The 26,691-nt window shown below is 40.7% G+C and overlaps 1 protein-coding gene across 1 annotated transcript in view; it reads left to right on the forward strand.

Moving 5' to 3' along the window:
• CRACD (capping protein inhibiting regulator of actin dynamics) overlaps positions 1-26,691 on the forward strand; it is a 53,113-nt gene that overhangs the window by 16,707 nt on the left and 9,715 nt on the right. Inside the window, exons 2-6 of the mRNA XM_057414125.1 lie at positions 805-973; positions 13,736-13,871; positions 21,449-21,613; positions 24,130-24,198; positions 25,482-25,664. Of these exons, the coding sequence (XP_057270108.1) occupies positions 805-973; positions 13,736-13,871; positions 21,449-21,613; positions 24,130-24,198; positions 25,482-25,664 (722 nt within the window). The remainder of the gene's footprint in view (positions 1-804; positions 974-13,735; positions 13,872-21,448; positions 21,614-24,129; positions 24,199-25,481; positions 25,665-26,691) is intronic.

A 26,691-nucleotide genomic window follows, 5' to 3' on the forward strand; every position in this document is an offset into this window, starting at 1 on the left:
TTCAATGGATGTGTGGATGTGGGGAAAGTACTTCGAAGCTGCCTTTATTTTCTTCAGTCTTTGGTGGGGGAAAAAGAAGTTTTGTTTTGTTTTATTCTGGTTAACTTTTCCATTTCTTGTTCCTGTCTTCATGTCATTTTGTCTTTTGCTGTGCTTTTTTTGGTGGAGTTTTTAAAATGTAAGTGTCTCAGGGAAGAAATGCGGGATCAAATTCTGTCCTCAGTTACTTGGGGAAAAGCAGTCAGAAAAATGTATTGACTTGCTGATATAAAGCTGGATGTTTATTAAAGTAACTCATTGACCAACAGAATTTTATACTGTTCTTCTTATTCATTTGTAAATTGACTTGTCTAGTTATGAGGCTACGTCAGTAAAATACAGCTGGCTATTTTCAGTGGCTTTTAATTCAAAGCAGAGCATCCAGTACCTGCCAAAGCGAGGTGATCAAAGCAGTGCTTGTATTTAGGAGAAAAGGTCAGAAGTGTGGTGTAAAACCTAAAAATGAGCCTCAGTGTAATTTTATGACCCTGCAAAATTATCTTCTCTCTTCATCCAAATGTTCAGCTGCTTTGATACCTCCAAGCAGATCCTTAAAACCAAGAGCCGATGTTTTGGTGCTCCTACCTTTGCTTTGTCAGTCTGATGCGTCAACAGCAAGCTGCAGCCCTGCATTTACATTGCAAGCGCCAGGCTGCTTTGGGCTGGTGACTTGCTCTTTGACCTCATTCTTCCTTTGAACCTGCTGCCACGGTTCTTGCTCGCGAGCTGCGTCCCTCAGCCCTGCGCCTGTCTTGTAATCCGCAGACAAGAAAAAAGCAGGCAAATTCCAGCCTTTCAAGAAGCTCTTTGGCAAGAGGAAGAAAAGAGAGCCTGTGCCAGACTGCGAAGAAGCCAAACTGAAGCCCAGCCACTCCTTTGGCAGCATCTGCAACGGCACCTTCTCCTCCGATGAAGAGGCAAATGGTGGTCTGAGGTAAGCACGCAGGGCTGCTGCCAGCCGTGCAAATACAAGGCTTGCTTTCCCTGCTTTTAATGAAATTAAATTCTACCTCTGCTGAGTGGTAGTGAGTTGTACACCACTTCACTTCATAAGTGTGTGCATCTCAGTGCCTCCTCTGAACACGACACCCGCTGCTGTAGACCCTGAGGTCTCGCTTCTCGCATGTGTTACTTATTGGGTACATGTGCCAGTCGGCAAAAAGGAAATCCTAGGGTGAAGCAGAAATGAATTTGAATCTGGCTCCATGATTTAACAGAACTACATAGTGAACACCTCAGCAGAGGTATTTATGGCACCCATGTTTTAAAGTACAGATACTTTATTACGTACTTCTCCCTGCAAGGTGGTATCTCTGGCGCAGGACAGACACATCCTCTTTCAGTCTATCCCATACAGGTTTTGCATTGTGGTTAGGATTAACAGATAGGCTGCTTTTATTCCTACATGATTTGAAAGTAGAGTAGAAGGAAGGGAGAGCAGAGAGGCACTTGGAAATCAGATCATATTCCAGCCTCACGAGAGGACGACAGAAGGACAGCATGAGACTTTTTTATAGAAATGGGGGGAGAAAGAAACTGCAGAGTTAATTTGTCAATAATCTCTAACTAGGAACAGAGCAGAAAGAAAAACAAAACAAAACAACCCCTCCCCCCCACCCCCCAAAAAACAACCAACCAAAACCAACCAACCCACCACCAAAAAAAAAAAACAAAAGAAAAACCACCCCAACCACAACAGAAAACTAAGGCCAGATGCACAAACTGATCGGGTCATTAATACTTATTTCACTTTCCAACTGAAAGCTCTCAGAGAGGTTGGTTAACTGCAGATCAAAGCCTGCTTCTCTGGAAAAGGAGGAGCTGTTTCCACTGGGGGCTGTGAGTATCTGAAAGTAACAAATAATCCAAGAAGACTAAAAAGCCATACCAAATTCCTCTGCTCAAGAAAGAAATGTGCATCAGGAACATGAGTCTGCATGGTATTTTCAGTGGTGCAAAATCATAGCCATGAAAGTTTTTTAATTACTGTTATTATCTATTTTTTTTATAGCTTCTGGGTTTTTTTGCTCCATTGTGTAAAATTCTGTAAGTTCTAGGTTTTCCTTTTGCTTTCTGCAGTGCAGTCTTGTACACCTCTTTTGCCTGACCCAACTTTTCAGAAAACCAAGACTGAGCGTAGCCACACTGTAGATGCAGATGTGACTTGACTGCTATTGCATTGCACTACCTGTGTGCATGATGCTGAGTGACTGTGGGAAGTTCCAGTACCTTTTGCCTCAAGAGCAAACTAGTGAACAAGAGCAAATTCAAGGGCATCATCTAGCTATCAGGGATTTCCCATTCAGTGTAACTGAAAATGCAGTGCCATGCCCAGAAACAAACAATGATATGGGAACTTGTACCATTCCTCAACAGTGAAGTGAAGGTGTGGCAGAACCTTGTGAGACTGTTAAATGCTTGCATTGTTAAATGTATTATTTTTTCTAATTGATAAAGGCACTAAATGGAATAAATCAGACCACGCAATTTAAATCACAGGGGATTAGGACATATGAAGGGTCCCATGTCTCATCTCAAGTGGAACATTTCATTCTGTGCCTGTGATTTCTGTTTTAGCCAGCTAGAATACTCAGTCAAAAATTTCTTTTTCCCTGTCAGGCTTCGTGGTGCAGATGTGGGTGGGATTTGATACTAATTTTGAGTTTGCAGGTAGTGTTTGCCACATTAATCATCCTAAAACAAGCATAGACGTTCAGTGCAGTGCATTAGATTGCTTTTGGGGTGCCTAGTTTTGCCACCCCTTTCTGTTTCCAGCATGGCTTCCCCCCACTATGTTTTTTTGCCTTTGCTATAATTCCAAATGTTTTTGAATTAAATGCAGAAATAGGCTAAGTAAAATAATATACGTAGATTTTTACAAGTTCTCTGACAGTAAATACATAGCCATACCTTCCACTATTCATATAGACCAGAATAAATATAAATAACTACTAGTATATTTATTTAACCAAAATCCTGAGTAGTTTTATAAAGCATTTGCTTCAAACTTTAAGAATGTACGACAACCTTATAGTTAATGAAGTTCCAATTCTTCAACAGCAGTTCAGGGATGATCCCATTCCCTTAACAGGTCTATGTTACTTCATCAACCTGTAAAGTACATTAATTTATTACCTGTAAGTGTTTCATGTGGACTTTGTGTTTTGTTTTAGGGAGAGGAAGTTATTTTGAAAAGATATTAAGGGAGGAAGCTGCTTCATGAAGGTAGAGACAAGCAAACAAATGAGCATAAACTAAATAAGACATCTGTATTGCTTCCAAGACCTAAGCTAGTATTTCACTCTGTACTGTATTGGTTTACAAGCCTTCCCAGAGCTAATGAACAAATCTCTAATGGAGACTATGCAGACATACCAGGAGCAATTTAGGTAATCTGCATATGATGTAGCTTGACTAGCTGAGTTGGAAGCAGCCTGAGACATCTACTTGTCCATCCTTTCTTAACAGATACTTCCTGGACTCATCAGATATAAATAACTTGCCTAGTATCCTGATATATGCACATATCAACCTATTTCATAGAATCATAGAATAGTTACGGCTGGAAAGGACCTTAAGATCATCAAGTTCCAACCCCCCTGCCATGGGCAGGGACACCTCACACTAAACCATGTCACCCAAGGCTTCGTCCAACCTGGCCTTGAACACTGCCAGGGATGGAGCATTCACAACCTCCCTGGGCAACCCATTCCAGTGCCTCACCACCCTAACAGGAAAGAATTTCCTTCTTATATCCAACCTAAATTTCCCCTGTTTAAGTTTTAACCCATTACCCCTTGTCCTATCACTACAGTCCCTAATGAAGAGTCCCTCCCCAGCATCCTTATAGGCCCCCTTCAGATACTGGAAGGCTGCTATGAGGTCTCCACGCAGCCTTCTCTTCTCCAGGCTGAACAGCCCCAACTTTCTCAGCCCGTCTTCATACGGGAGGTGCTCCAGTCCTGCTGTTTTGCAATTCTCAGATGGGAGGTTTCCTACTGCACTTTGTCTTGCCCTTCTTTGTGAAAGACTGGAATTCCGTTTCCCACTTTTTTAATTGCCTTTACTGAGTTTGCAATGTTAAAACCTGTATTCAGTAACTTTCTGTCCTAACTGTATGAGCTGGGAGATAGAAATGCTTATTACCAGACAAGTTAAGTTGTGTTTGTGGAGCATCACTGAAGTCTCCAAAAGCTTTTATTCTGAGGCTATGATTTGGCACTTTATAAGATTTTATATTTGTCTTATTTGCCACTTGACACTAATCAAGCACTGTGAGAACATACCCAAAAGGGCACCAGGGTGGTGCCCTACAGGAAGTTTGTCATTCTGGGTTGATGTCCAGAGGCAGCAGAGAGTTAAATTTTTGTTACACAGGGTACAATAGAGTGCCTTTACTTGGGCTAAATAGTATTTCAAAGGACCTGCAATTAGACCTGTCAGGTCTTCAAGGCTGAAGTGACAATATTGATCTTCTCACAGGGAAAAATCTCTCTGCAAACTTCAGTTTTTGAATGTACCTGCCCATGAAATGGGACCCCTTTATTTGCAGCGTTGGGCAGTTGTGTGTGAAGCAATGTAGACCAACAGTAAAAAGTGATCTGTCTACCTGCTTGCAGCTTCAAAGAGCTCCCAAGATACGTTCCTCTGTCACATCTGATTTCCATACACTGGGATTTCTTTTTCTTTTGCTTATTAGCCTAGTTTCTGCAATTCGCTTTTGTCAGTTTCCCTATTTTCTTTGTAAGTGCCCCATTTTGAGTGCACTGGAGATCTCATCTTGGCAGCACTCTGATTTCAGCAAGTATCTCTTCAAGCTCAAACAGAGCATATGGACATTGTATGGCTCTTAGAAACAAAGCACGCTTGGATTTTCCTCACTTGTGCCAGCTCCCTTCCTTTCCCTCCTTATGGCTAAATGCAGTCACTATATAGCACTTGTTTCTGCCAAGACTAACTTAGACTTTTCACTTCCTTTTCTGTACATTTTGCCATATTCTAGAGCAAATTTTGCATAAACATATGTTGCCATTTGATAGAATAGTGTCACACGCAGTAGATTGCCAGGTCAAGTGTGAAAATTGGACCATTTCGAGCCCTGCTCCTTCCACTAGCCTGCATATTTCTATGATAACCGGTGAATTATCCACAGTCCTCAAGCTGTGTTAGAGATTCTCTTGCAGAATTACTGAAAACCAGGGTGATGCCTTTCTTCACTCTGCATACTGAGATTTTCTGAGATAGACAATCTGGCGAGTAAATACATAAAATTCATGTGTCAAGAACAGTCTAGTCCCACCTCATTCCCTTCTTGTCAGACAGCAGCAAGGGCATGGCTGCTCCCTCAGGGAAGGTGAGAAAAGCACCAGGGTGCATCCCAATGCATGGTAGGGGCTTTGTTTCCCAGGGCCCAGTCCCACAGTGTCTAAGCAAGGCAAGCAGGATTGATGCTGGTACGGTGGCCAGGTCCAACCAAGAGTACAGGTAAGGCAACAGGTGGATGACAAGGCAGGTCTGAGGCTGAGCCAGGAAGACAGTCTGTAGATCAGGATCAGATCCATGGATCATGCTGCAGGTCCACAGCTGAGAAGGCAGGGCCAAGACAGGAAGTCAGTCTGTGAAGTGAAGTCTGGATCAAAGGGCTTCCTGGACAGACACAGCTGTGGCTGAGCTGGAAACCATCATACCTCCAGCAGAGCTCAGACAGGACTGAAGCCTCAATTGTGGTCTTAAATAAGGCTCCTGAACCCATGTGTGTGGTGGCACCAGAGGAGCCTGACCAGGGACATTAAACCTTATTAGTGCACTCAGGTTGTTGATACTTCCCATGATTACTTTTTATGTCCTTAATTGTGATGATTTTAGTTAGATTATTAACAAGTATTAAAGATGTATCAGCTACATAAAGCTAGGGTTGATGTCTGCTTTAAAAAAATAAACATTATGGTAAGATCACAGGTTACACATCCCCGATGACACCAGGCTGGAGCTTTGTATAAGATAATGTTGCATGATGTCTTTGAAATGAGCAGGGCTACTAACATAGAGGCTGTAAAACAGGTCACTGGCATCAGTGGAACTCTGGTGGGTGATAACAATGGGAATGTGCAGTTTTCCCAAAGTTAATGCCCTGAGATTTGCCATTTTCTGAAGGTGATATGGATACATCAGAACACAGAAACAATCTCTTAGTTTACTTTGTGAAAAAGAATCCAACCACCCTGAAAATATCTCCCTTTTGCCTCTTCAGCTTCTAAGGACCATGTTTATGGGTTTGTTAATGCAATGAAGCAATGTGCTGTCTGAGCACAGTTGTAACTCAGAGTTATGTGGCAGCATAGACAATATTCTCCATGCAGGTGTGAGTTAGAACCAAAATTCACATCCCAGCATGACAGATGAAAGAGAGGATGCTAAAACATACAGCTCATAATTACAATCCATTTTCCTCTATTACAGTATTAATGCATCTCTGGAATGACTAGAAAATACAATTTATGTTTTTCATTGCTAGCCGCCCTGGGAACATTCATGGGAGATGCAAAGAGCTGGAATCAGATTTCTCTTTTAAAATGAAACATTAAGTGAAGGCAACCTATCACTGCACTTGTCATTTCCCTGGGGGTGACTATTCTGGGAGGGGACTCTCAGATGTCTTTGAAGGGATTATGCTAAGGGTCAATACCTGGCTAAAATAAATTCATGCTTGCTTTGCGTGATTTGTTATTTTTTAGTGTTAAAAATGGCTTTATGTCAAAAGGTTGACTGATCTCTAATTATTACAGAATCGGTTTCTAATGGAAATCTAAAAGAGTAAAAGTCACGAGACTGTTTTTGCAGTCGGTGTCTACAAACATGAAAGAACAGAACAAATCATTCTTTCCCTTTATTTTTCAGTTTCTATTTCTAACTCTTTAATATCAGAGTGGGAGGAACACTTATGACACACCAAAGAGGCAATTGGTAGCGCGAGCTTTCTGTACTACAGCAATGCATGGATATGGGATTATGCAAGAGCTGAGACCCCGTTATTCCCTGCTGACAATACTTCCCCCTTTTAAGGACCCCATATTTGTTTTTGAGAGGAGAGTGAGCTCTGGAGAAAAATGGGGTCTGAACTGTAATAGCCACCAGTACTAAGGTAAACTGTGCAGCATTACCCTTGAGCATTGATGTACTTAAGGGTGCAGTTCCACAGCAGTAAATGCTGATTGAAGTCTGGACTGCAGCTGTCCAACTGTTGCCAGCAGCTCTTTGGACATGCAGCTGGCATGTGGGTCAGTGGCTGCTCAGCCAGAGCAGGAAGTTGTGTGGGTTTTTGAGATTTATTGGGTTTGCTTTTGTTTTTTTTAGTAGTTAGCTGTTCAGAGAGCAGAGATCTCTGTGTCGCTTCACGTGAACCATGAGCACTAAGCAGGCATGAAAGACGCGATAGGAACACACGGGGAGGAGGATAAAGGGAGAAAGTGTGGTACCTTTCTCTCAGGCCTTATGTGGAGTATCTAGAGCTGTCAGAAAATCACATCCTGAACAGAAAACAGTGCACAGCAGTGAATGTCTGATGGGGGTCCAAAAAGAAATCTCTGTTTCCTGGTCTTCATAGGAGAGGAGTAAGAGTTTTCTTGTAGGCTCAGAGCAGTCCCATTCTGCTGTGAGGGATTTGATTCGCTTTTCCTAGTTTCTTAGCGCGCACAGGCACCTCAGCAAGAGTGAGTAATGGAAAGAGGGGTTACTGCAGACAAATTTTTTGCAAACAAAATTCATACATAGATACCTTAGAGTTATGACACTTCCAATATCTATGTAATCTATATTATCTGTGTTTTTCTGGGTTTCTTCCAGAAGTCTGAAATAGGTGTTCTCCCTTTCCAGGGAAATGGATATGGCAGCACTGAGTTAAACATAGCGTCTGAGAAACATGTTTATTTTGTGCAGAAGAAAGCCAGTTAAGGGTGGGATGTATATGAGACAAGTCTTTTAGCAGCTAAATGCAGTTAAACCTGGGCTAAAAGTCCACATCATGTCCATGGTCAAGATGCATTGTGGTCCTCATACCCAACATCTGTATTTCCCACCTTTGTTATTTATAAAATCCTGTGGGATGGTTGGCTATGATATACTTTTATGCTCTTGGGGTACTCTCAAGATAAAAACATATTCATAGAATCATAGAATAGTTAGGGTTGGAAAGGACCTTAAGATCATCCAGTTCCAACCCCCCTGCTGTGGGCAGGGACACCTCACACTAAACCATCTCACCCAAGGCTTTGTCCAACCTGGTCTTGAACACTGCCAGGGATGGAGCATTCACAGCCTCCCTGGGCAACCCATTCCAGTGCCTCACCACCCTAACAGGAAAGAGTTTCCTCCTTATATCCAATCTAAACTTCCCCTGTTTAAGTTTTAACCTGTTACCCCTTGTCTTTTCACTACAGTCCCTAATGAAGAGTCCCTCTCCAGCATCCCTATAGGCCCCCTTCAGATACTGGAAGGCTGCTATGAGGTCTCCACGCAGCCTTCTCTTCTCCAGGCTGAACAGCCCCAACTTTCTCAGCACCCTTTTTGTGCAAAGCCGATGTGTATCTCTTACATTCTCAAAAATGTAGTAATTCTTCAGAATTTCAACCTAACGAAAGAATGTGAAGAGTATGTTCTTAGTTTCTCTGAGAAACCAAGTATTCTGACCTGTCTTCAGGAATCTGAATAGGGGCACAGGTGTGGCAAAGAAAACTCAGAGCAGATGGAATTTAACTTTGGTTTGAGTATGACAAAATTAGTTTTGAACATTTGTGTACTAAAACTGAAACTGGAATGTGATACTTGGGTTGCAACATATCTTCAGAGAGAACATCCTTAAGGATTTTCTAAAGTGCTTTGTATTTTGGTATAGCACATCCATAATTCATTTAATTTAGTCAGGTTTCTGGAAGTGAGTCAGATGATGATTCAATTATTTTCAGCACAAACAGCCTCTGAAGTGTCATCATCAGTATAATCAACAGAAGTGCTTATAAGCTGATGCCCCTGTTTTTCCACATCTCCTGGAAGTGATATGGCAGTTTGAAACTGGAATACCTTCAACCACGGCTATGTCTGTAGCCTAGGTCTCTGACATACCATCAATCTGTTAACAGCCATACTTGATGTCAACGTGACTTTTAATTGAGGGGATAGTTTCTGAAGTACAGTCTGTAGATGTAGACTGTGACAACGTTACTGTATAAAGGCTTCTGAGAAAAACTTTGGAGGTAGAAGTGGTGGCAGCAGTGAAGGAAACTCAATTATTCATTCTGTATTATGACTTAAAAGAAATTCAGTCCATCTGGAAGTAGAATATGAGGAGAGTGAAAAAAAGACATGGAAAAAAGACCTTTGTGATGTTATCTGTCAAACTCAAAGCCAGGAAGATTTGAAAGGATTGTGGGCTCCAGGTAAGCAAAATAAGACACCTTTCAGAAAGTTCAAGGAGCCTGGAAATCACCTTGAACTGTGTTTAAACTCACCTGTTAAAGAAACTCGGTTACTACAATATGTGAACATGTTTTTCCAATGTAGTTTAGCCTACACAGACATTTAAGCAAAATTCTTAACTGATTATTGGACATGTAGCTAGCAAGAATGTTCAGTCACCCAGTTCTGAAATATCTAGCCTAACTGCAAAGCATTTTAAGGAGATATGGTAGAGAGAAGTGTCGGGTTAATTAATTGCAGGGCTTCTTCTGAATGTTTAATGTATTCTGACAATTTAGAGTATGTTTGGTTTGGAAGCAAGTTAATAAGAAAGCAAAACTGGACAAAAGCTTTCAAATATTTTTTGCTTCAGCTCTATGAAAACAGAAAGATGTGATACTGTGTAATGTGGAAGTGCCTAAACTGAAATCAGTTCCCATATGGGAGAGCATAGAAGAGAAATGCTGTATGGGCTTAGCATGGTCAAAAGTGCTTAGCATGGTCCTAACCTGCCATCAGTACCATTGTGAGCACTTGTCAAAATACAGTTGGGCTTTCAGCAGTGATGCACTTCTAATTGCAGGTCATATGAAGCTCCCAAGCTGTTTCACATTACCTGGTGTCCCAAAGGAAGCTTTAAATGACATTTTAACAAGTCTCATCACACTTTGCCATAAACCCGAATCTGCACATAGCCAAAAGTCAACGTACTGTGCATCTCAAACTGCCAGGAGATTCATTGGATTAGTTCACAGGCAGGAGGTGAGACTAAATCACTAAAGGTATCCTCAGCACGATGGTTGAGGTCATCCGCAGCCATGTCTCAGCCCTGACTTCAGCATTTGCTCTTTTCTTCCATTTCAGGGACTCAGATTATGAGGCAGTTCCTACTGCCAGAGCACCCCTGCTGCTGATCAGCTGAAGTTTTGGGGTTTCAACTGCTAGCAAGCCCTGTTCAGTTCAAAAGCTGCAGGTTGGCTGTTCTTGACTTAAATATTTACAGATTCGTTAGTAAGGTCAAAACTGACTTGTAAACAAGTCACCAAACTCTTTGGTGCCTGAATTACAATCCTCACCTACTAATTATTTGTGACAAATAATAGGAATAAACATGAGCTGTCCAGTTTTAAGTATGAAAACATCAACCCACTGGACAGTAAAAGGGGAGGACGGTGTCATATGCACGGTGAATAGTACTGAAACAAAGCCCCAAGTATCTGAGCCACAGTACTGCTGGAAAAACGTTTGAGAGAGGATCCTCTCTGGAGCACAATATGACTTGGATTGCGCATCCTCAGCAGATTTCTCAGCTGAAAGGTAAATAGTAAACAATAAATTCTCACTGGCCTTGCCTTCTGCACCTGCAGCAGTTTCACACATTGAAGCATGCAAATGCAGGAGGGATTGGCATACACTGGTTTGTCAAATTTTGCCCCTTTCCCTCAGTTCTGGCTGTGTAAACAGACTTTTTTCCCTTTGTCGAATGCAGTGCTGGAGCTTTCAGTTCTAACAGACCTACATGGTTACATGAAAAAAAAACAGCTTTTAGTCAGCTTCATGTCAAACTGCTCATTTTGCAAGTCAGGCCTGCTAGGAATTTGTCTCTGTTTAAAGGGAATTTCTCAAACTGTGGTTCGTGAGCAGATTCCTGGATGGCTGAATAAGGTAGATATATTCCAATGCCATGTAATTTTACCACAGCTCTGTTTACAGGCTGAATCATGACTATTTTGAATAGTAACCTTTTTAGAAGGGAGTTTAAAAATATACTTTTATGGTTCCTCTAATAAAAGGTTTCTAAAAGAAGCTGTAGTACCTTTAGCAGCCAAAGGCAATCAAGCTGTTTTTTATTTAAAAAAACCAAACCCCAAACCACTAAAATAGAATATAGCATCAGTTAAATGTTCCTCCTCTTTGATGACTAAAACCATTGTGAATTATTGACCAGCTCTTTCCTTGATTGTGTGCTGGTTTTTTTTCTGTCGTGGTTTAACCCCAGCCAGCAACTAAGCCCCATGCAGCCGCTTGCTCACCACCCCCCTGGTGCGATGGGGAGAGAATCAGAAGAGTAAAAGAGAACTCATGGTTTGAGATAAAGACAGTTTAATCGGGAAAAGGAAAGCTGCTTACAGGCACAGCAAAACAAGGAATTCCATCACCACCTCCCAACAGAGGGAAGTGTTCAGCCATCTCCAGGACAGCTGGGCTCCATCACTCACAATGGTTATTTGGAAAGACAAACACCGTCACTCTGAACATCCACCCCTTCCTCCTTCTGCCCTCAGCTTTATATGCTGAGCATGATGCCATATGATATGGGGTTTCCCTTTGATAAGGTGGGTTCAGCTGCCTTGGATGTGTGCTTTCCCAACTCATTGGGCAGCCCGCTCGCTGCGGGGTGGTGTGAGGAGCAGAAAAGGCTTTGACTCTATGTAAGCACTGCTCAGCAATAGCTAAAACATCCCTGTGTTATCAACAGTGTTTCCAGCACAAGTCCAAAACATAGCCTCATACCAGCTAACATGAAGAAACTTATCTGTACCCCAGCCAACACCATCACAGTTTCAAATGAAGCATGTTGCTCTAATACTAACTCTGGATAAAAAATGTTTTTTCAGTTAGTCTGTGATTGCATCAAAGATGAAACAATACAGAGAGCTGAGCATGTTCTCCACCAAAGGTTGGATTGTTTAGTTTCTGGGTGCAAATGTAGTTTACATATGTAAACTAGAAAGAGGGAGAGGTTGTGGTGGGTTTTTTTCCTATTATTTTCAGGTTACTGTAGGAAATTTTGTTATAAAAGTCAAAAGCAGCCTATCAGTTATAAAAGGTTAATGTGACCCTATGTAGCTTTCTTCCTTGGTAAGAAGAGATTATTGGTTTTACTTAAAAAGATTATGTTCATATCCCAGGAAAAAGATGAGACAAGAATGTAATAAATACATTCCAAACATTTTTTTTCCTAAAGTAAGAGTAGAAATCTCCTGAACACTTTATAAACAGTTAGTAGGTTTTAATAGGGAGAGAAAGATACTGATTTTCTTACATATGTGAGGCTTTAATTTTTCTTGTTATTTTACTTCCCTATCACTCTGGAAGTGTCTTCTTCCTTGCTTTTGCTGAAACATCTGTTATATTGTTTTTATCACATGTAGAAGGTTGTGATGATTAGATCAGTATAAAAAGTATTTTTTTCTCCAGATTGTTTGTTTACTGAAGCTATAAATGGGTTTCATAGAACTGCCAATAGGTTATTAAAATGAGAGATTTAAGACCTCTCAGTTGTTCATTTTCCTTCTACCATGTCTTTAATCATGTCTGTATTTCTCTGCCTTTCTACTCATGAAATATTCTAGGCAAGACAAAACATCACTTTCAAACTCAAAATTTTTCCCCTAGAATGGCACCAAATCCCAAAGTAACAACCCACAAAGTTGTTTGGTTTGTTTTTTTTTTTTTAAATTCTCGATTTTATTGATGAGCCTTCAAAATTTCCAGTAAACGAAAATACTTTCTGTTTCACTCTTTTGCCCGTGGATTTAGAGCAGAGCCATATAACTAGGTCATTCGTGTCACACTCTCCTCCTTGGCATCTGCCTTAACAGTGAAACATGGGCATCTCTTGCTATTTATTTGTAATCAAACACACATGGGCGGATGTAATAAGCTTCTTATCAGTTTGGAGGTTTGATAATAACAAATAATTGTCAGTGTGATCATACTTGTGGTGATCGGAGCAGGTAAATAATCAGCTAAATGAGGTTTAGAAGTAGGTTATTAGAGTGTATTGCCTCTTTTTGTGTTACAGAGCTACCTTCCCTTGGAATATGCTGCCATTTTTAACTAAGAATGACAGCAGGTCCCAAGAATTGGGACTAAGCATGAATGAAGCTTTCTTAAATATGCAGTCTGGTAATGTATGCATCCCCATCTACTCTGTATTCTAAAAGTAACATGTAGATTTGAGACTTCTAAAGAAAATTAATTGAATTTCTCATCACACCTACTAAAACCACCCCACTCTATGGCCTTCCAAGGAGGAAAACTGCATGTGAAGGCATTATGTACCTCCGTTAAACTTCTGATTATAGACAGTGTTTGGATACCTCTTTTCTGAGAATGTTCAAAGCTCTTATGTAGAAGGCAAGAGGAAGGGAAAATCTACGCAGCAGGGCAGCTATGATATCAAGAGTCACTCTCATAAATTAGTCACTGAGCTTATTTATTTTTTAACTTTTTTTTCCAGGTCCTCCCACTATTCTATGGGCAGTCGAGCTTTTTCCCATGACAGTGTTTTTATACCTGATGGGAGAACAGAGAACGAACAGGCCATCCAAGCAATGTCACAGGAGAACGTTTTAGGAAAAGTCAAAACTCTTCAGGTAAGAAATTGTAAATGGGAGAAATGTTTAAACTGTGATGGAAAATGGTCTCCAGAGTGTGTTAAATGTGGATAAAGGTGGGTTGCTTTTACAATAGTCATGGGCCAGTTTCTCAGCCATTTAAGTTGTCCGGCCAAAACCCATGGAAATAATTTGGATAAACTGTAGCAGATCTAGGTTTTGGTCTTGAAAGGTACATCAGGGATGTCGCAAGCAAATCTGCAGCAATGGCTGCATCTTGTGGAACTCATTTGTATTGAACTCATGGTTTTGACATGTCCTGATCTGTATGCCTGAGACCTACAGAGGTACTGAGTGAAAAAATGAGAGTAGTGTTGGTGGCAGCGAATGGCACGCAGAGTAAGACAGCTTTGCACAGCTGTTATAATTATCATGGAATCATAGTTCTCATCTTTTTCTCCGTCCTTTCAATGGTGTCATGAAAGATGTGTCTGTGTATCTCTCCAAAGCAAACACATACATACATAAACACCACAATCAGGTATTTGCTTCTAAAGAGCTTTTATAAGACCTCTTTTCCCTTCTTTTCCAGAACTCTGTCCAATTAGTGTTCTAATTTTTGCTTTACTTCTCGTACATTTGTAAGATGCCCATCACTATGTCTTTTGCCTTTCTAGACCTTGAAAGAGCTGTTCTTCAGAAGCATGTTTCAGTTTATTGCTCAGGATGCTGGCATGTCCTGTCAAAATGCTGATAAATTTTTAATGCTGTGCAAGTGCTGTTACCCTGTAGCCATCCAGTAAAATACCACTGATTTCTTTTACCTCCAAAATCTACTGATGGTCCATCTTTTCTGATGAGTGAGAGATCATGCACAGTAGACAGATTCAACCTTGAGGATTAAATTGTTCTTTCTTCTTGCCCACTGCTGTCAGCAGACAGAGCACCTGAACAGGGTTGTCTGTGCTGACTGTGGATATACTTTAAAGTAGAAATCACACTAGGATGGCTCCAATTTCTCTGTTGGTTTTTCAGCTTAAATTTCCCTGGGTCAGGTGGATTTGATGCATACTACTTTCCAGGCTAGAAACCATTGTATTTTAAATGGTTCTGACTCTGAGCAAAGACAAGAGGTAGTTAGACCTGCCTTGCAAAATGCTTCAGTGTCCTTTGGATACAAAGCCAGCTTACTTTCTGCTGAGAAAAGCCCGACTTCTTGTCAACATCCAATAGTTTTTGTGTATCCTGAAGTTATTTTGTGTTGCCTGAAGCCATCTGCCTTGGTGAAAGCAGCCTTCTCCTTGTCCTTTGGATCTGCTGAGATATAACTAGTTTTTAAGATCTGGTGTAGAAAGCCAGCCTGAACCTGTTAAGGGATGGTACCCAGGCACTGGTACTCTTAACACTGAAGTAATTTTCTTTCTTGGGATCTGGTGCTTGAGATCTGGATACAGAACTGTGAATAATACACAAGGAATGTTTAAAATGTAAATGTAGCAGTGTGTAAGAACTAACCTGAAAGAAACTCTGGGAGCATGTTCTTATATCCTTCCCTTTCTCAGGTTAGTGGATTGTTTTTTTTACTTCATCAAAGTGTGTTAGAACCGCTTCCTTGCACTTTGCAGCTGTGACTCTTCTTCCTACTAATGATAGTTGCCAGACACTGTCAGCAAATTAACAGAAGAGTTGCTGTTTCAGACCCAGAAGAACTGTAGTATGTAAAATGGAAACTTGTTTGAGCATTAGTGTCTTGATACATCTAAGCCATTATCTCCCTTTTTCTGTGACTTAGCCGTGGTGTGGCACTGCTGCTGCCTCTCAAGGCCTGGGGACAGCTTGTTCTCTGCCTCTTGCCTTCACTTCAAGTATCTTGGATCACCTGGCATCCATGAGACTGTGGCAGTGAGCTGCAAGAAACATTAAGTGTTGACTGTGGCATATGGCTTATTGCATTAGCAACTACTGGGCTACATCACCTCTGTTTTGTGTGGCCATGTGGTTTAAAATAAGCAAGCCCTCTGCTCTGTAAATCTGTAAAACATCCACTTCTTACACAGATATTAGTTACGGTAAAAAGTATTGGGAATCCAGACTTGGTCAAATTACAAAAGACCACTTTTTAAATTCCCATTTCCCTGGCTTTGAAGTGATGAATGTCCCCAGTCATTTTCTTCCTGTTAGACCTAATGGCTGTTTAGTTTTGGATGCCATTTCATGTACATTAACATATCTTAGCTTATGATCAAGCTGGTGCATCCCCTACTGTGCATTGCACATCTGTATTCTACCAGGCATTCCGCTTTCTGTTTGATATTGCCCACATCTCAACAAAGCTACAAAATCATTTATTAAACCTCAAAGCTGTTATCTCTTAACTCCATGCTCTGCATTTTATGGAATTGGGAGCGAATTTTCAATGCATGATTACTCAGCTTTTTATTTCTTGCAGTTAATTTCTTTGTTGCAAATACCTTCTAGTGCCACTGCAGCCTAACTGTTTTCCTCATATTTGGCAATTGTTTTAAGTTTATAAACTGAATTTATCATTTTTTTTTTTTTCCTTAATCATTATAGCATTTCTGGGTCAGAGCCCCTTTTTTCCCATGATACAGTAAGGCCTGTAAATGAGCTTCCATTTTTCTTACTTGCATCTTTGCTTTTGGAAGTCTCAGGAGAAGACTCAGGTAGCAAATACTACAGATACTATAAATAACTTCAGGCCTCTCCAGAAAGTCTTGCTCTTAACAAATGAGCAACTCTAAGTGGTCCATTGCCATTGTATATCAAAATCTCCATTTGCATCTGGATTTACTGCAAGCACATACCTCTAAAGAGCCATTTACAGGTCACTTCTTCAGCATTCTTCCATTTTGGATACTCCCCAAATCTTTCTTGAAGTTTAATACCACAAAACACATGCTGCTTCAGCAGTGGAAAGTGGAATAATTCCCTCCCTGACCTTATATCCAAAACGTCTGTGGTAATACTTTCTTCTTTTCCTCCTTTTCAGTAATTTTACATGTTAATTTTACTTCTAGTCCACTTTCTAAAGCCTCCAGCTATTCCAGTATAACTTCTAACATTACATTATACTTTCCAGTTTATTGTCTCTCTTTGATAGCAACAGGGAAAAAAAAAAGCTTATGAGGGGTCTTTTGCTTATTTCGATATGCTACAGATTTTCCTATTTGGATAAAGAAGTGGACTCACTTCTGTAGAAAGAACAATTAGGTAAGCTGTCTTTTCAGCCAAGAGAAGAAATTATAAGAGAGAAAATATGATAGAGATGTCTGAAATCATGAGTGGAATTGAGAAAATGAATAGAGGACAATCATTCAGTCTTTCACAGTGTGAGAAATGTGAGCATCAGTTGAAACTAGTAACACTTTTAAATGAAAACAAACATTTCTTTACGCATAGTTGGACTGCAGAACCCATTGTCATACAGCACTGTTATTCACGAAACATTTATGAAAGCTCAAAGAGCGATGAAAGAAAAGTTCCCAACTGGCCATTGGCTCCAAAAGTCCTCAGAGGCCACAAGTCACTGGAGTGTTTACAAGGGAAATCTCAATACGGACTTGCCTTCTTGTGTATTCCCAGGGCATTTGATTTTTGGGTCACTCTGAGGGACTGTACAAGCAGAAGTGGAATTTCAACAGTATGGTTCTTAGGACAAGTATTACTGATATGTCATGATTTCACAATTTTACATGACTAGAAAACATAATTTCATTTATTTTTTATATCTAGGCATTGCAAATATATAAAAAAACCACATATCTGAGTTGAAAGCAAAATACAACCAGCAATCCTTGTAAGACTTGTTTCAATGGAATCAGCTGAAATAGTACACTCTGTTTTAACGATTTTTAACTGAACGGAGCCAACAGCTCAGTGGATCCGGTTTTGGATTCACTCCAGGCAGAGTCATAAGAATGATGTGGTTTCAGGGGGCCGAATCCCACATGCATGCAAGCAGGCATGTACACAGAAAAGGAGCCAAATTGGAGTGAAACAGGAGATGTACAGCCTGATCTGGGCTCTCTGCCGGTAAATACGGAAAGTTTGTTCTGTGGCATTTCCTATGCAAACACAAAGAGTGCTTTGAAAGTCTAAGCTTTTTAATTTGCTGCGGGTGCCAACCAATGCAGAGTGATTTAACCTAGGAGTTTGAGTTCTGAAATTATTAATGGTAAGCTTGTATCACATTTTAGCAAATTATTTTACGTGAAATAAAAGTGGGCCCATGTCATGATGCAGTTACTGAGGGAGATTATGAAAATTGGATGAGTGCAAACTTTGGGTTTTTTTTCCTCAATTCCCAGTATTCCTTTGCCTTTACTAGGTGTGCAGTCCTGCCCCTCACTTCACACTGAATGGCATCTCACTGATAGCCACACAAATTGGGTGTATATAAAGAAATTCTTTCCTGAATCTCATAGAAAAAAAGCTGGGGGTGAGGTAAACCTGGTCTGGAGCACAGCTTGATGATCCCGTTCTGGAGCTCCCCTGTGTGCGCTTCCTCCAGCTGCTGTTTCATGGTATAATTGTCATATGTGGTAGCCATGCGTAGCAAATAATCCTCCTTAGGCAGCCGTCATCCGCGTGCTGTCTGCACAGGGAATTCTCAGGTACACAGGATTTATAGTTTTGTGTTCAGAAATCTGTGATTGTCTGAAACTTTTGAGACATTTAAAACAGATGCTCCTTTTCAGGGAATATGGCCTCTTCTCAGTGGTCTTGCAGCTTAAATTCATGTATCTCTCCATCTCTTGGGTTAGAATGTCTGTGTGTGCTCTTCCAAGTAAAAGCTGGGGGTGTTTTTTCTTTTTTGGGGTTTTCCTTTTTTAGGGTTTTTATGATTGAGCAGGTAGAGAATGCTTCTGTATAAATTTTTCTGAGAGAGGATAATTGCACTGTAGTTCTTTCAAAAGACCAAGGAGCAGGTTTAACATTGCTCTTTGAAAGCAATGAGAACAAATTTTCTCTGCTATTTGAGATTCTAATATCTGTTATTTGGCATCAGCTTTAGGGACTAGAAAGTACTGAAAGAAACTGGTCAGTAGAGAACTATCAGTGGAGCTTTTTTGTAAGCTACATTTCTTCAAAAAAGGCCAAAAATAAATCATACAGAGAAGAGCCTTCTGTCCTGGAAGGAACGTGAGGGCTACTGGAGCTTCGTCTTCAGTCTTCAAGCTAATTTATTCAGGTTTGAGCAAACAAATTTTTTAAACTTTGAAGTAATTTAAAAATGAAGCAAAAGCACACAAGCAGCTGTGTACAGTCCGTAAATATTGAGGATGGTCTCTTTCCTGGAAATAGCAGCAAAATGACATTTTAAACTTTTATGTACACAAATTTGCAATTTTACAGCAAAGTCCTCTTGATGACAATTAAGCATCCTTGATGACAATTAAAATGGCCATTCTTTTTCAAACACAGACCATTCTCCACAATAGCTCCATCACCACACAGCTCCCACCACGCATTGCACATGAACTAGATCAAGAACTTGATCAGAAGATCAAGAGAATAACACATTATCTCTTCTTCCGAAACACATTGCAAACAGTATGTACATGTGTGCATGTTCTCACCTTGGAACAGGTGCATGAATCTTCAGTTACTTGGGTAGTGGCTCAAGAAATGCAGACAGTTCCAGGTTTTTTGTCTAGGAGAACTAGGAATATGATTTGAAGAAGAAGAAAGGAGCAGCCTCAACTTAGAAAACATGTTATCAAATGAAGCTTTTCTGAAATAATTTGCTACTATTGTCAGAGGGCCTGCGGTAATAGAGCAGGGTTGCAGCCATCACACTATCTAATACAGATCTATTGCCCTCTCCAGGTCCCATTTACACAGTGGAAACATAAGATTTCAAGTCAGAGAGGTGCACTGCTAACATGAATGCCTAGGAAGACTTGGTGAAACCCTTGCCTTTAGACTATGAGTGCACTGCCAGTAATCTAAGCAGGAATAAATCTTTACCATTCGTAACTGCCCATTATGCCAAAATTAGGTACTATATGAATTTCATTACTTTCTGCTAAAATCCAAATGGGCACAAGTAATGTGCAACCTAATGAGAGGACTGAGAAAAACTACTCTAATTTAATAACCTGATCTAAGGAGTCTTTACATGTACTTTTTTGTCTTAATAGTTCTCAATACAGAAATCTGTCTCAACACAGAAATCTGGTAATGTTTTGGGGGAATATGGATAAACTTTATGTAAAAGTCTAGTCCACTGGGCGATGCTGGCAAGTGAGACTGATCTGACCTGAACTTTTTTAGAAGTCCATCTGTTGCTACTAAAACATATCTTCCCTTGCCAACAGCTCACCTAAGCCATGCTACTGATTCAGTGCTACAGGAAAAAATATAATTGCTCTACATGCTTTCTGCTCCAATGTTCTGCAGTTCTCAGTGGCAAACTCATGGCAGGGGTCCATGTGTGTACCTGACATTTCCACTGAATAGAAGCTGCACAGTTGAATGGAGTATCGCTGAGCTGTAGATGTTCATAGTAATACAAGACAGAAATGGGAGATCTCATTTGGAGAATTTTCTGTGTTTGAAAGAGAGTAAATCAGGAAAATAACTCCACAGTGCCTGCCTTCCTAACTGAGAATGATTCCCTGAAGTATTTCAGGAAGATAATCTATCAGTAAATGTTCCTCACTCCATTTGCTTCTTCTAGAGAATTTCTTCTAATTCTTTTGCCAAAAGTTCACTTTCAAAGACTGTGGTATGTCTCTGCAGTAGCCAGGGCTGTAATTTTTCTCATTTACCCCATCAGAGGACAGATATTATATGCTACTTATTTTACTCATCTTAGGCTTGATATAATTTGAGAGTACTTTCTTGTGACGCTTAAGAGAAGATTACTTCAAAGAGGAAAATAAATGGTGGAAAAGCTCTTTAATCCATTCATCTACTGCATGTCGCCACCATGAACTTCTTTGTGCAAAAGCAGTGGTGTGGCAGTGCACGTGAGCATGAGCAGACATGAATTTCTGGGTTGTTCCTATGAGATCAGGCATCTAAAAGAAGCTGGGTTTCCCCTCCTTTGAGAATTTGCCTCCTCTAAGGCAGGGTTAAACCAAACCCTTAACATTTAAAAGTAAACATTACAATAAGGATATCTTTAGGAACTACAGTTGCATGAGATGCAGGATTTGGGGGGTGGAGAAAAGTGGCTTTTAGGGGCAGTTATAGTTTCTCAGTGTACACTTGGCTCATAATCTTATTTCTCTGTAATGGTAAGCTTTCATAACTAGCTTTTGTAAACAAAGTCTTAACCTAGGACATAGATTTAAAAGAAGAGAAGGTAAGTTTCAAAATTGACAGGAAGTTTGCCAAAGTTGGCAACACTGACAAGAACTCAAGTTGATCATCCAAAATTGGAAATTATGCAGTAAATTCTTGACCTTGTTCACTTTGCAGGGAGGAAGAACTCGGGGTGCCCATCATGTTGCAGCAATATAAACCTTGATTTCTTTGTCCAGTGTCTGAAAGCTTTCAGGGGGAGGAGGAGTGTGTGCTAGACTTAGCTTGTTTTGTTCATAATAGAGATACCTTTTTATGTTGGTTCTTCTTTTTTTGTTTTTCAGCAACAGTTGGCCAAGAATATAAAATTTGGGCAGCCTCCACAAATGACAATTTCTGTGAGGACAATGGGGGAAGCAAATTCTAGTATGGAAGAGGATGTGTTGGTCGGTAGCCCCATGGAGCTTGAGACTCAGCAGAACACCATGATCTCAGACAGTGGTAAAAAAGTAAGCACTTTCAATTGAGGTGTTCATGGAACTATAGCAGCACTAAAACAGTAAAGATCATTGGGGTGTAGCAGATGTCTCCAGCAAAGCGTAGCTGAACTCAGCAAGCTGTTTTATGTGGGTAGAGTCTTTCAGCTTGTGCTTCTTGGAGTGGTGAGGTGTGTGTGCTCTTGGCATCCTGAGCCGGGTCCGACAATTACTGGTTTGAATGTCTGCTCTGAACTGTCAACAATGCACTGTATCACATCTCTCGCAGTGTAGCTATAAGGCGGGAAAATTTTGAGACAGAAAATGTCCTGAAATATGGACTTCCCAGCATGGAAAGTTGTGTACAGCATCAAACAGCAAAAAGGGAAATCATTCCAAAATGGGAGGGGTCTGGAGCTTAAACCTGTAAGATCCTGGGCCTTAGGATAAATATCCATATTTCTCATGGAGAGGAACCAAAGACAAAGAAAGGGGAGAAACATTTTGAGAGTGCTCCCTAAACCTCAGTGTCCAGTGTAATTCAAATACCTATTTGAATTATCATGAAGGTTTTGATACCAGGAATTATGGACATTCAGATGTCCAGAACGGTCTTGTTCAGACAGCAAAGATACATTATAAGTGACGGAAGCTCTCTGGAAATCCTCCAAGCAAAACTGGTTCTGTGTGTCACTGTAATGGCTGACAGGAGCTCAGGGCACAGAGGGACATCCTTACCTGCCTGGAGGAGGCTGACTTTGCGCCTGGGAACCTCTGGGAAAGGCACGCAGCAATTCACAATGTACATGCAGCCCTTGAGATCCTGGAGGGGTACTGGGACATGAGCCTCCACTCCAGTTCACTAATGCTAGTGCTAGCTGTGTGAAAGGCAGAGGCAGTAACTGTCCTCTGCAGCTCATGCTTATACACACAAAAGGGAGACTTATGGCTGAGGTGGCCCAAATTCTTCATCCCTCTTTAAGCGGAAACATAGCTCCCCTGTGACCACTTCCTTCATGGCTGTGGTCAGACATGTCAGGGAGCCAGGCATTTGGGCTGGACCTGCACACTCACACCTTTCAGCAGTCTGAAAGGACAAAAATGAAGCCAAAGTAAAATATACATTTTCTGCTTCACAACTACTCCCTTCTGAAACAGTTAAGGTGTATCAACAGCATCCTGTGCATCTCAGAGAACAGAGTGCAGCGGAGCGGGGCTGCAGTCAGGTTTTGGCTATGTACCCTGGTATTAGGCCAGGGTACTGTGTTTGACACCAATACAGATTCTCTGCAGACAGACTTCTTGCTGGGTCCTGCAGGAGACTGATCACTTACTGTCCTCCAGCTAGAAGGAGAAACTCATTCAAGCACTAAAAATCCACTGGAGTATCTTTGTGTAATGAGGAAGGAGGCAGTCCTTACCACCTAGTCTTTTAAATATTAGGTTTTAAAAGCAAAATGAATGTTCCTTTGCATAATTCTTTTTCCAAATACTGAAGGAGCAAACATCCCTACTCAGAGGAGGCTGCAGACACAGACAAACCAACACTACGTGCATAGGGTCAGCCAGAGCACTCGGTACTTTCCTTTCTCTTTCCATGCACTACTCATTACCTGCTTTATCAGAGTTTTCTGGTGCACAGAAGCTTCCCTGGTTTCTGCTCCTGTCTCTGCCATTGGCCTTGTAACTCCCTTGTGTGTTTATCCGCGTAGGTCCTGAGAGTATGGGGTAGCTTCTGTTACGAGATGGTGGTCAGGACCACACAGCACTGCTCTGCTTCAAACAGGTTTCCTGTGTTGCTTTGTGACTTAGGATTTTCCCGAGTAACTTGGATCAATGGCAAGAGCTCTGGGTTTCACCTAACCTGTATTTGTAAAGCTGGCTTTTTAGGCTTTATACCAACAATCATGTATAGCTGGTGTAATTGGTTCACACCCTTCATTAAGTTATGAACTAATACCATGATGTAATGATTAAAAACAGTGCTCCTGGGCATGATGAATGCTGCTTCAACCCCTGTGCCTTAAAAATCACCTTCTGTGAGACGGCTTGGAGAGGGAGGGTAGCTAAGGAGTCACAATGAACGACAGGCTTCAATTGATGGAGGGGGGCTGGTTTGCTTTGTAAGAAGAGGAGACATCAAGAACCTGGAGTTGAAATTTGTAGCAGAGGTAATGTCTGATGAGGTCCCTATAGTTTTTCTTTAGGTGCAGGTCAGAAAAAATGAACTTAGTAAGAGCTGATTGAAATCCTACAAAGCTGTGCTCTTTCTTTTCAATTGCAACCTGGTTGTTGTGTTAAGGAAACATGAGTTTAATGCCCTTTGTAGTGTCTTGTAGTAGCAACTGCTTCTGTATAGAAAGCAGTGATTCAAAGAGCAGCAAAGATAAGCTCACAGCATTTAGGAACTGTTGTGTGTCTGTCAATCCCAATACAAGAGACAGGGTAAAAATCCTACTCTAACATGCATGCTTTCATAAGTCCTTTGAAGCATGTTTATAAGATTTTTTTACATTTTAATATCTGTCTGTGGTAATCTTGGTTTTTAGTCTCATGACACTCCGGCTTTTTTGAGAACAATGACTTTGCCTGCAACTGCGTATGAACTGGAAGAAAAGGTAAAAAAAATGTTTACACTTGGTTTGCGCTGAGTTACTTTCTAATTTTAGTTATTAAAAGCCTGACAGTCAGTTGTTGCTTTAATACATGTTTCATTCTTTCATTGATCATCCAAGGTTTTGTGAAGGTTACACACTCTGGGGGCTCATAATTAACAATAACTAAGATTGAGAAATGTGTAAGAGTTGATTGCAGGAAACAGCAGTCTCTGCCAGTCTTGCAGCATTCCTGTATTTGATGTATTAATCATAGAGCCATAATTTCCATAAGTACTTCTACTATTTTGTTATGCCTACATGTAATTCAATAAGCATATGCAAAATATTCCATCAGCTTTTAAGTAATTGGCTTCCCAATTAGCATATGTTTAACCTCAGAAGATTACAGAGCTGTCTTGAAAACAATGTGTGTGATTTTCTTTCCTTACAGAAGATGTTTTCTTCTTCTTTTATTTTTTTTTCTGTCTCCTTTTTCTACTTGGACTGTGCCAAATACAAGACTCAGGATAGTGGCTGAGTGACTTACGGGAGAGACTGATGACAGGCTCACTTGCATGCCTAGACATACAGTTCCAGAGAATTATTCGTGAGAAGAGTCTCACTAAATCGTATTGCTTGTATTTGCACTTTCTGAACCCAAATATTTGAAAGCCAAGAGAAAAAAATAACCAATCAAAGCCAGGATTGTCCTAGTTTATTTTTTGCTGTCCTTCAGTGCTAGCTTGGACAGCTCCATGTGACTGTGGAGGGAAGGTTTTCTGCAGGCACTTTGCCAGTCTGAGACCCAGTACCGCAGTCATCTCCCATGCAGATAGTACAGCTCTAGCTGTTCTATTATACTGCTTAGATAAGTCAGTCTGATTTGCTCTTGCCTAAAGTGCATAATCTAAATTATTTAGAGATATTTTTTCCACAGTAAGCAAACTTTAAAATGTCCCAGTGTTTGATGTTGCTTGAAACTCTGCCTCGGTCCTTCCCATTCCCAACAACTTCAGAGTGGAGCTAAACTGTGAAAAAACCTTCACTTAGAACGGTCTAAGTAATTTTTATGTGGAAAGTATTAAAATGCGTAGTCCTGGGAACCTAAAATATTACAGCTGTGACTTTCATGTCCAAAGTTCATGACTTGTATAATGGAAAAACGGAGCATGAAAACTTTTCTGCTAATAATTCCTTTGAATTCAAAATGGCAAAGGCTTTTTGTATGTGTGTGTTATTTATTTATTTACTTTAAATGGAACAGCTAGCTTAATAATAGCTTTGTGTGTTTATGGTACAAACAGGTCACTCCAGTCAAATCATCTCGGCCAAAAAGACAATTTTCCTGTTCTGGCACAATTGAAACAATCAATTTGGATGCAGTTCCTCAGGCTGTTGCTCGTCTAGACAACAGTGCAGCTAAACATAAGCTGTCAGTAAAGCCAAAAAAGCAGAAGATATCAAGGAAGCACAAGAGATTAACAAAGGTATTGAACCACTGGTCAAACGGGGGGGGGGGTACCATATAACTGTAACAGAGTGCACCAGGAGCAGCTACAGGCAGAGGACTGTCCTAAAATGTGATTAACACTGTTAGAAAAGATGCCAAGAAGTTTTAATATAGCCAGTTGAGACAAATACTGTTTACAACTGAAGTACTTCCACTAGATTTTACACTTGGAAAACTTTATGGTTCTAGTTTTTATAGTAAAAATTTAAGGGCATAAAGGTCTGAAGGATGTCTGCCACTGCTAATTCTCCTTGGGTGCAGTAAAACAGACAGTGCAAAATTTGCTTGGGGAAAAACAGGTTCTCTAAAACTGGCATGGGTTCTGACAGTGAGAATATCATTGTCTTGTAAGAGAGGGTTAGACTTGAGTAACACAGCTAACTTAACAGTAAGTTACTGGATTCTAGCTTTGAACACTTACTGCACGGATATTTTGGTTTTTATCCTGACATCTTATTAGTGCTTGTAAATGGGACAAGATTGTTCAACTGATACAGGGTTCAAGAGAGGCCACTGTCCTTTCTTCCACACCATTGTACTTGCATGTATCATTCTTGCAATGGAGAAATTAAATTAAAGCCTCTTGTTCATACAGAATATTTAACTGGAGCCAAATGATGGCTCAACAAATGATAGCTAGACAAGCCATTAGCTGATATGTTTTCCTCAAGGAAAGTGCTGGGAAGGAATCTTCAGGTGCAGATCATCTTACAGAATGACTTACATGTCACTACAGAGACAAGAAGTAACCTATGAAGGTAGTCAGCAGTCAGTTTATCGCAGTTATTGCACCCACAAGACAGGGCTGCGGGGCAAGCACAGAGAATCAGTCAGCAGCTAGCATGTGCCTTAGTAGAGCACGGTATTGCCAGTGAGCTCTAGGTTCTCTGCCCATGCATGGTCTCATGGTTGATGCAATAGAACTGGAGCCTCAGCACACCTAATGAGGAAGATAAACTGGCTCAGGATTTGTGAAAAGCAACCAAATTGTGTTTCCCTGAGCA

This window comes from Pezoporus wallicus, unplaced genomic scaffold, assembly GCF_028554395.1.
Source record: "Pezoporus wallicus isolate ANWC-B61680 ecotype Strahan unplaced genomic scaffold, APGP_CSIRO_Pwel_v1 contig_5709, whole genome shotgun sequence".
NCBI lineage: Eukaryota > Metazoa > Chordata > Aves > Psittaciformes > Psittacidae > Pezoporus > Pezoporus wallicus.